The sequence below is a fragment of the Neoarius graeffei genome, chromosome 26, assembly GCF_027579695.1.
Source record: "Neoarius graeffei isolate fNeoGra1 chromosome 26, fNeoGra1.pri, whole genome shotgun sequence".
NCBI classification, from domain to species: domain Eukaryota; kingdom Metazoa; phylum Chordata; class Actinopteri; order Siluriformes; family Ariidae; genus Neoarius; species Neoarius graeffei.
Genome location: NC_083594.1, coordinates 54,076,628 through 54,087,477, shown reverse-complemented (window position 1 = coordinate 54,087,477; position 10,850 = coordinate 54,076,628). Strand labels below are relative to the sequence as shown.

Here is a 10,850-nt window from a genome sequence, read left to right as displayed (position 1 = left end):
TTTGATGGTAAGAATGATTAATTTAAAAAAAACCCAGCTTGCATTATTCTGCACATCAGAGGAAGCTGTGTTTATTTCGTGTTTAGTCCTGGATGAAACAATCTTCCAGAAATTTCTTTTCATGAACAACTGAACCCTCGCTTTGTTACGTGGATGTGTAACTTTTGCACATGCCACAGTTACTTTTTTATTCTCTTCACTAATTCATTCAATGTTACATAATGGTGTATTAATATTTGAAGGTTTAAATAAAAAAAAAAGTTTTGTAAAGGTTGTCAATGTACTTTGGCCAGGGGTGCCAAAACTTTTGAAAACAACCTTGCCAATATAAATCAGCAAGCTGAAGTGGTTCCAGGCTATGAGTACATTTCTAAAACCACTTTTAAAAAAAAATCTGTGTTTTCAGATCCTGACATAGTGAACGGTGTGTACTGGTCTGAGGCTCTGAATAAAGTGTTTGTGGATAATTTCGAGAAGGACCCCTCACTCATCTGGCAGTATTTTGGAAGTGCGAAGGGTTTTTTCAGACAATACCCAGGTAAACTGTGTGTGTGTGTGTGTGTGGGGGGGGTGCTTGCTCATGATGGTGCTCATGTTTTATTTTTGCAGGATATGCGAGAAGAAAATGTTCAGTTTAATCCGATTCAGACTTCAATACAGCATGCAGTCAGTCCGGTCTTGAGATTTTATCAGTGATTATATGAACACAGGATGTAGAAATAGTTTTTCATCTGAAAAGAACAAAACTCCAAAACCTAAGTGTTGTTTGACATCATACAGTAAATATACACTCACTGGCCACTTTATTAGGAACACCCCTACATCCACCTGCTGTTTGTTTTCTGCAGTTCTCTAATCAGCCGATCGCTCGACAGCAGCACGACGCATCAAATCATACAGATACAAATCAAGAGCTTCAGTTAATGTTCACAACGTTCAAACATCAGAATGGGAAACATTGTGATCTCACAGTGAAGTGTGACTTTCTTTCTTTCACTGTGGTACAGTATGGGTGTTGGTTGGTTTGAGCCGGATGGAGTGTGAAGGTTTGAGTATTTCAGAAACTGCTGATCTCCTGGGGTTTTCACACACAACAGGCTCTAGAGTTTACACAGAATGGTGCGAAAAACAAAAAACACTGTGTGAGTGAGTGAGTGAGTGAGTGAGTGAGTGACAGTTCTGTGGGTGGAAACAAACGCCTTGTTGATAAGAGAGGGTCAGAGATCAGAAAATGGTCAGATTGGTTTGAGCTTTTGTGCCAGGAAGGATACAGTAACTCATAAAATCACTCTTTATAATCGTGGTGAGCAGAAAAGCATCTCAGCATGCAACAGCAGAACAGAAGAACACACTGGGTTCCACTCCTGCAGCCAAGAACAGGGATCTTAGAATCAACAACAAGTTCCTATTAAAGTGGCCAGGGAGTGTGTATGTCCTCTGATAAATGAGTTATTTAACCTTTTGAACTCTGGTATAATTTTGCTCACCCACAAACGTTTGTAAAGCACAAAATTGTCAGAAAATTCTATATTCGCCGAGAACCATTTGTTCCAAATATACAGTAAATCATTCGTTGTTTTCATCCTGATGAAATTCTGAACATTTGAAAAAAATCAAACAAATCAGAAAACATCTGAGATATTTATAGATTTTTATAACGTAGCAAACATCGAAGGACAGCAATGTATTGGTCCTGAGAAACAAGACCTTCAATCAAATTCAAATTATTATGAAATTCCTTCCTGCAAAAGGGTTTGAGTTCTAACCCTTTCACAGGAGAACCAAAGAACCCCTGCTGGGCCTCATGAGCATTCAGGAGTCTTTCAGTGATCTTCGTGTCACCTGGAATGAAAAAAAAATGAATGAGATGAAGAAGCCATGTGTGATTTCTTTTCCTCGCTGCAGGTGTGAAATGGTATCCTGATGAACACGGAGTCATCTCGTTCGACTGCCGCAACAGAAAATGGTACGAGCAGTGGACAGATTTCATTTTAAAAAAATGATAGTGAACCTAAGAAAAATGTAACTGCTCTACAGAAACTTCACAACCTTTAAAGTGTCTATTTGAACAAAGAAAGACAGAAAAAGGTCATTAGAGATGGAAAGTGTGTGTTTCTCTTCAGCAAGTGTTTTGCCCCGAGCTCCTCACACATCCCAGACAACGTGCTGAGTAAATCATAATTAAGGATGTAATTCAGAGATCAATCCCAGGCCTAGGAGATGATATTAATGATTAAACCATGGCGCTGCTGAATTCTGGACTCTGATTGGTCAGAAGGTGTTGGTTAGTTTTCTATAAGTGCAGCTCTGACTGTAGCGCAGTGTTTATCACCTGATTATCAGGCTGTTTTACCTCCTCAGGTACATCCAGGCAGCTACGTCTCCGAAGGACGTGGTGATCCTGGTGGACGTGAGTGGGAGTATGAAGGGGCTCCGGCTCACCATCGCCCGGCAGACCGTCTCCTCCATCCTGGACACGCTGGGAGACGACGACTTCTTCAACATCATCGCTGTGCGCGACACACACACACACACACACACACACACACACACACACACACACACAATAGGATGCTATGTTAATGTACAGTGAGTGAGTGAGTGAGTGAATAAGTGAATAAGTGAATGAGTAAATGAGTGAGTGAGTGAGTGAGTGAGTGAGTGAATAAGTGAATGAGTGATTGAGTGAGTGAATGAATAAGTGAGTGAGTGAGTGAGTGAGTGAGTGAATAAGTGAATGAGTGATTGAGTGAGTGAATGAATAAGTGAGTGAGTGAGTGAGTGAGTGAGTGAGTGAGTGAGTGAGTGAGTGAGTGAGTGTGCTCCTCACTTCTCTCTGATGTCTGTGTGATCCTGCAGTATAATCAGGAGATTCATTACGTGGAATCGTGTCTGAATGGAACTCTGGTGCAGGCCGACAAAACCAATAAAGATGTGAGTCTCTCACACTCATTCATTCATTCACTCTCTCATTCATTCACTCAATTGTTATCTCTCTTATTAATTAATTAATTAATTCAATAATTCAATAATTCATTGACTCACTCGTTCTCTCACTTATTCATTAATTCATCCATTTACTCTCTCATTCATTCATTCATTCATTCATTCACTCACTCACTCACTCACTCACTCATTAATTCTCCCTCATTCACTCATTCATTCTCCCTCATTCATTCATTCTTCCTCTCCCTCACTCATTCATTTATTTATTCACTCTCACTCACTCACTCACTCACTCACTCACTCACACTCACTCACTCACTCACTCACTCTATTGTTCACTCACTCACTCACTCACTCACTCACTCACTCACTCACTCACTCACTCTATTGTTCACTCACTCACTCACTCACTCACTCACTCACTCACTCACTCACACTAACTCGTTCATTCATTCATTCATTCATTCATTCATTCATTCACTCCTTCACTCTCACTAACTCATTCTCTTATTCATTCACTCACTACTTAATTAATTAATACACAGTCATTCATTCACTCACTCATTTATTCATTCATTCATTTATATACCCATTCACTCTTTCTTTCTTTCTTTCTTTCTTTCTTTCTTTCTTTCTTTCTTTCTTTCTTTCTTTCTTTCTTTCCTGTTTGTCTTTTTGTCTCTTTTCAATTTTTTTTTTATCCCATGAAGTAAAGCACCTCTTTGTGTTTCCTTCTTTCTCCCTCACAGCATTTCCGAGCTCATCTCGACCGGCTGTTTGCGAAAGGCATCGGGCTGCTGGGAGACGCTCTGACTGAAGCTTTCACAGTTCTTAACGAGGTGATTATATCGCACACACACACACACACACACACACACACACACACACACACACACACACACACACACACACACATTAAAGCCAGTGTTTTGTTCATAGGTAGAACATGTGAAACACTACCGAGACAGTAACACTGACTGTTCATTACTACACTACCACTGCCACGTCACCTCCGTGATCTTCTGTCATAATTGTGTGATATATATACTTTCTGTAAAGTTCTGATTGGTTAATGTGAAGATGAGGGGCGGGGCTTGTCTGAAATTCAGTGTACTTTCTTTTACTCCAATTTCTGCTTGAGACCTGAATAGTGGGAAAAGGATCCTCATTTCCTGTGTGTGTGTGTGTGTGTGTGTGTGTGTGTGTTGTCCTGTTCCACCTCCTCCGCCTCTCTGCGACACTCTATGATTAATAGCTGTAATTAACATCACTGATTAACAGGCACACTGAGGAGAGCACAACGCAGAGGAGATAGTGGTCAAAGGCAGTCCACTGACTCATTTTATCTCTCTTTCTCAGACGAGAGGAGAGGCATGGAGGGAGGGAAGAGAAGGGGGAACAAGTAGAGCAGAGGATGGATGAGAGAGAGAGAGAGAGAGAGAGAGAGAGAGAGATGCACAGTATCTGTATTTGTCACTTTCATTATGGCGGGCTAATAAATATGGTAATCGACAAGAACGGTGGTCTGGATACTCTGTGTGTGTGTGTGTGTGTGTGTGTGTGTGTGTGTGTGTGTGTGTGTGTGTCTTTCTTTCTTTCTTTCTTTCTTTCTTTCTTTCTTTCTTTCTTTCTTTCTTTCTTTCTCACTTCCTGTCTGTGTCTTCCACAATCTTGAGGAATGGATGGGCGAAGTTGCACTCTGTGTGTGTGTGTGTGTGTGTATACAGCTTTCACTGGCGTATGATGTCATCTCTCAGTTGCCACCTTCTCTCTGTCATGGGTCAATAAGCTAGTTAATTACTGCCATGGATCTTAATCCATCAGATTAACGATCATTCATGGTGAGGAGCGGACGCACAGAGATTTTCAACGACTTCATCTCGAGAGTGCTGCAGCCTGAGGCTCAGATTACACAGCACACTGCGTAGAAACTCACACACACACACACACACAGAGTATAGTAGTGCCAGTAGACTGTAATAATGAAGAGCCGCACATACTGTATACAAATATTTTATATGAATGCATGTCTCACCTATGTGTGTGTGTGTGTGTGTAGTTTAACCAAGCAGGCCGTGGGAGTGTGTGCAGTCGGGCCATCATGCTGGTGACGGACGGAGCCACTGAAATGTATGACGACGTTTTCGCCAAGTACAACTGGCCCGAGCGGAAGGTGCGTCACCTCAATCACCAACACATTCACACACACTTTTATCCCGAGTGACCGACAGGAGAAGTAGAACTTTATCTGAGTGTCTGAGAGTTAAAGTCCTGGGATTAGAACACAAAACCTTCTGGTGATGAGAGTAGAACCTTAACCACTGTGTTAACACTATGTTAAACACTGTGTTAAAACCATGGTTTTCTTATTCAAGTTTCAAAAGTAGGCTACAATAATCTCATCTCATTATCTCTAGCCGCTTTATCCTTCTACACTCTCAGAAATAAAGGTACACAGTGGTACAAATATGACACATTAAGGTACACAAATGTACCTTTCAGTTTGATGTACCTTAAATGGTACAAAACTGGACCTTTGTGGTACGACACTGTACCTTTCAAGGTACAAAATTGGAGAAGGTACGTGTTTGTACCTTAGGGCATGGTACTTTGAGCTGCTAGGGGGAGGAGTCCAAAAAGCAACTAACGGTCCTGCTCTAGATGCTAGCGCAAGACAAAATTCTACTACTACTTGCGTGGTCGCCTGAAGGATGGCGACTTTGTCCGCCCTCTCCACCGAAGAGCTTTTGGACTTCTTAGTAAAAGCGGGCCTGGAAATAACAGACGACAGAAGGAAATTTACAGGTGAGTTACCATACTGTTGTTCTGATTGTGGCTAGTTCTACTGAATTAGGTGGTTCCTTGAAAACCTTTCAGAAGCCTTTCCGTTCAGAAGCCCCCGTCAAAGAAGTGATCATGTACCTTAAAAGGTACAAATTAACTTGTCTCTGTGGTGGTACCATTGTGGTACAGATTTGTACCATTGTTAAAGGTACAGCATTTGTACCATCCACTAAAGGTACAAACTTGATCTTGAAGGTACAGATGAGGCACTTAAAGGTACAAAGCATGAAGGTACAAATATGTACCCCTTTTGAAAGGTACAGCTCTGTACCCTCTAAAGGTACTGCCACAGAGACAAGAGTTTGTACCTTTTAAGGTACGGATCTGTACCTTTTTTTCTGAGAGTGTACAGGGTCGCAGGCGAGCTGGATCCTATCCCAGCTGACTACGGGCGAAAGGCGGGGTACAGCCTGGACAAGTCGCCAGGTCATCACAGGGCTGACACATAGACACAGACAACCATTCACACTCACATTCACACCTACGCTCAATTTAGAGTCACCAGTTAACCTAACCTGCATGTCTTTGGACTGTGGGGGAAACCGGAGCACCCGGAGGAAACCCACGCGGACACGGGGAGAACACGCAAACTCCACACAGAAAGGCCCTCGCCGGCCACGGGGCTCGAACCCGGACCTTCTTGCTGTGAGGCGACAGTGCTAACCACTATACCACCGTTAGGCTACGATAATTCACACAGCAAACAAGATAACCTAGTGTTGAGTTCGTGCAATATTAGCCCAGTGGTTGGGTTAAAGTTGAGTTATTTTTGACCCAGTATTTTTAGAGTGTATTATTATTATTATTGTTGTTGTTTAGGATGTACTATATGCATTTTACCTCAATGTTCACTTAAATTTTTAGGTTCTAAGTAAATGTTAATGTATCTGGGCTGTTAATCAAGATCCTTCTCTACAGCATTGACTGTTGGACGAAAGCATGGTAATACTACAGTTAGTGCATCCTTTTAAAAACCATACTATCCCTTTTTAAACTAATTTCATAGTTACTATGACCTATTACACATACAACTATGATGCTACCACAGCTACTGCAGTACTATGGATAAACCACAGTAATGCTATGGTTGGTTCATAGTACTTAGAATCACCATGAAATACCATAGTAGAACCATGGTTACTACCATGGATAAACCATAGTAATACCATGGTTGGTTCATAGTACTTAGAATCACCATGAAATACCATGGTAGAATCATGGTTACTACATAAAAACCATGGTAAAACCATAGTAAACCATGGTAGATTTTCGTAAGGGCCTTCAGAGAACTTTCAAAGAACACTGGCAGCATAAGGTCCAGTGCCAGATGTTCTTGGGACCCTAGAACCTTGGGAATGTGATCCTGATCTGGATACTGGGTATATAAGGAAGATAAGGTTCTTGGAACAGAGGGTACTGGGCCATATTACCATGGGATTTGGGGAAAATTGGATTTTGAAATGTTTATATTCTGGGAGTATGATAATCTGGGAACAAAAGACTTTGTGGAATACTGGGGCCTTGGGAATATTGGTTTGTGGGTCATAAGTATACAGAGAACATAGTGCTCCAGATAAACAGAACTCTAGGAATGTAGGGTTGACCACAAGGTTTGTGTATGAGAACATCCTTGGGTTCCTGGGAGCAGATGGTGCATGAGAACACTATGAGAACACATGGTTCTGATAATATACAACCTTGAGAACTTACAATCCAAAGAACACAGGGCCCAGGAATTATAGGATCCTGAGAACATATGACCCAGGGAAAAAAGAGTGCTTAGAACATAGAACCCTGAGAAGCCAGAACTGTGGGAAGACATGATCCTGAGATCACTGGACCCCAAGAAAATGGAGTGCTCAGAACATGGGAACCTGAGAAGACAGAACCTTGGGAAGACATGATCCTGAGAACATAGGACCCCAAGAAAATAAACTGCTCAGAACATAGAACCCTGAGAAGCCAGAACTGTGGGAAGAAATGATCCTGAGAACATTGGACCCCCCAAAAATGGAGTGCTTCGAACATGGGACCCTGAGAAAATTGAACCTTAGGAAGACATAATCCTGAGAACACTGGACCCCAAGAAAATGGAATGCTGAAAACATTGGATCCTGAGAACATACAACCTTGAGAACATATGATCCTGGTAATACATGGTGCTGAGAACACAGGACCCAGAGAACATAGAGTGTTGAAAGCATAGTGTCCTGGGCCATATGATCACAGAACACTGAGAACCCAGGACTCTGGAACATAAGAACCTTGACCTGGGAAAATCAGGCTCTGGAAACATTAGGTCCCGGGACTCTGAATACTGTGTCACTGGGGAATGTGATTCCTGGGAACACAAGACTCTGAGGGACATGAGGTGCTGAGAAGATAGAACCCCAGGGAATAGTCACTGTGCAAAATACCTCAGAATCCTGAGACAGTTTTGCCTGGCTATTTCAAACTATGACCCAGATATGATGGAATCCATGTTGGGTATGCTCCGATCACAGCATTGTCAAAAAAAAAAAAAATCTCTTGATATGTTCCAGATTCCTGCAAGAATTTAAAAAGATATCTCGGGTTTCTTGGGGTTTTGGTGCAGTGATTGAGTTCAGGAACATCGAAAACTGGGTTACAGGGTTCTGGAAATGTCATGTTTGGGAAACAAAATCCTGGCAATAGATTTGGATAAAAAAAGTCACATTTTCATCATGGGAAAGGTTTTATTTCGGCTGCTACATGTTCCACGTCTGTTCAGTGTTTCTGTCCTTCTTTTTCTTCTTCTTTTTTTTTTTTGACCCACAAACAGGAATTTCCCTTTTCTCCTTGATGTGTCTCCATTATTAATGTGCTTCACACGGCGGTGTGGTTTTATTCCAGCGGGAATGTTCAGGTCATTTCAGCAGCACATGGCGGGTTAATTCCCATTCTGAGGCACAGTGAGGAATTAAAGCCGCCGATGGCCTGAAATGCGAATGCTAATGTGTTGAAAGTGCTGATGATGCGTTGTGTAGCAGGACCCCAGCGGCTGCAGAAAAACATGCAGCTGATCTCATACTCACTGAAACACTGACAGCAGAACATCATCACGAAAATACTGGAGCAACGTCAAAACAGTTGATTTTACTGCCTTCTGGATTTGATTCTTTTCATTCTTATATCTGTAGAGCCCCAAGCCGCGCGCCTTTAACATGTTTCCCTGTAAAACATTCACTCACTCGTAACTTTAGATGAATATTAAAACTCATTAAAACTTAAATACTGTTTATGAGCATTGTGTTGGTGTTTACTGTTCTGTGTTAGTGTTTAGTGTTGTGTGTTCGTGTTTAGTGTTGTGTGTTGGTGTTTACTCTTCTCTGTGTTAGTGTTTAGTGGTGTGTGTTTGTGTTTAGTGTTGTGTGTTGGTGTTTACTGTTCTGTGTTAGTGTTTAGTGATGTGTGTTCATGTATAGTGCTGTGTGTTGGTGTTTACTGTTCTGTGTTAGTGTTCAGTGTTGTGTGTTCATGTTTAGTGTTGTGTTGGTGTTTACTCTTCTCTGTGTTAGTGTTTAGTGATGTGTGTTTGTGTTTAGTGTTGTGTGTTGGTGTTTACTGTTCTGTGTTAGTGTTTAGTGATGTGTGTTTGTGTTTACTGTTGTGTGTTGGTGTTTACTGTTCTGTGTTAGTGTTTAGTGCTGTGTGTTGGTGTTTAGTGTTGTGTGTTGGTGTTTACTCTTCTCTGTGTTAGTGTTTAGTGTTGTGTGTTCGTGTTTAGTGTTGTGTGTTCGTGTTTACTCTTCTCTGTGTTAGTGTTTAGTGATGTGTGTTTGTGTTTAGTGTTGTGTGTTGGTGTTTACTCTTCTCTGTGTTAGTATTTAGTGTTGTGTGTTCGTGTTTAGTGTTGTGTGTTGGTGTTTACTCTTCTCTGTGTTAGTGTTTAGTGCTGTGTTGGTGTTTACTGTTCTGTGTTGGTGTTTAGTGTTGTGTGTTCATGTTTAGTGTTGTGTGTTGGTGTTTACTCTTCTCTGTGTTAGTGTTTAGTGATGTGTGTTTGTGTTTAGTGTTGTGTGTTGGTGTTTACTGTTCTGTGTTAGTGTTTAGTGCTGTGTGTTCGTGTTTAGTGTTGTGTCTTGGTGTTTACTCTTCTCTGTGTTAGTGTTTAGTGTTGTGTGTTGATGTTTAGTGTTGTGTGTTGGTGTTTACTCTTCTCTGTATTAGTGTTTAGTGTTGTGTGTTCATGTTTAGTGTTGTGTGTTGGTGTTTACTGTTCTGTGTTAGTGTTTAAAGAAAGAAAAGAAAGAAAGAAAGCACAACTTTATTCATCACGCACTTGTGTGATGAATAAGTGTTGTGTTGGTGTTTACTCTTCCCTGTGTTAGTGTTTAGGGCTGTGTGTTGGTGTTTAGTGTTGTGTTGGTGTTTACTCTTCTCTGTATTAGTGTTTAGTGCTGAATGTAAGTGTTCAGAGATGTGTGATGGTATTTTATGCTGTGTGTGTTTATTGAGGTGGATGTTTGTGTTGTGTGTTCGTGTTTCGTGTGTGTTTTAGTGTTTAATGTTATGTGTGTTTGTATTTAGTGCCACATGTTAGGGTTTAGTGTTGTGTGTGTTAGTGTTGTGTGTGTTAGTGTTTGCCGTGTGGAGTTTAAATGTAATGGCCCTCCGACATACACCATGTGTCTACATCTGACTCTCATGTGCAGATCAGCGGGAGGTAAAATACATCTTTTCACCCTGCAGATTGTGTGTGTGTGTGAGAGAGAGAGAGAGAGAGAGAGAGAGTGTCGCATTGCTGCTACACTCGAAGTGCTCTGAATGAGCTGAGATCAAAAACCATTTATACTGGACAGATGGGAGCAATGTAGTGGGAAATAAAGAGAGAGAGGAAAGTGAATGTGTGTGTGAGAGAGAGAGAGAGAGAGAGAGAGAGAGAGTATTCACTCATCCATGGAGGATAGGGTGATGGAGTTGGAAAAATACAGTGGATAAAATAAAATGTAAAAGATACAGAAGACTCGAATACAGGATTTAATCACTGAGAGAGACAGAGGAAATGAGGGGAAAGAGAGAGTTGAGTATAAACGACA

General features: G+C 41.3%; 1 protein-coding gene across 1 annotated transcript in view; it reads left to right on the top strand.

Moving 5' to 3' along the window:
• The window catches only part of cacna2d3 (calcium channel, voltage dependent, alpha2/delta subunit 3), a 75,971-nt gene that overhangs the window by 17,296 nt on the left and 47,825 nt on the right, over positions 1-10,850 (top strand). Inside the window, exons 6-11 of the mRNA XM_060910339.1 lie at positions 407-538; positions 1,906-1,966; positions 2,362-2,512; positions 2,860-2,934; positions 3,696-3,785; positions 5,006-5,119. Coding sequence (XP_060766322.1) covers positions 407-538; positions 1,906-1,966; positions 2,362-2,512; positions 2,860-2,934; positions 3,696-3,785; positions 5,006-5,119 — 623 coding nt within the window. The remainder of the gene's footprint in view (positions 1-406; positions 539-1,905; positions 1,967-2,361; positions 2,513-2,859; positions 2,935-3,695; positions 3,786-5,005; positions 5,120-10,850) is intronic.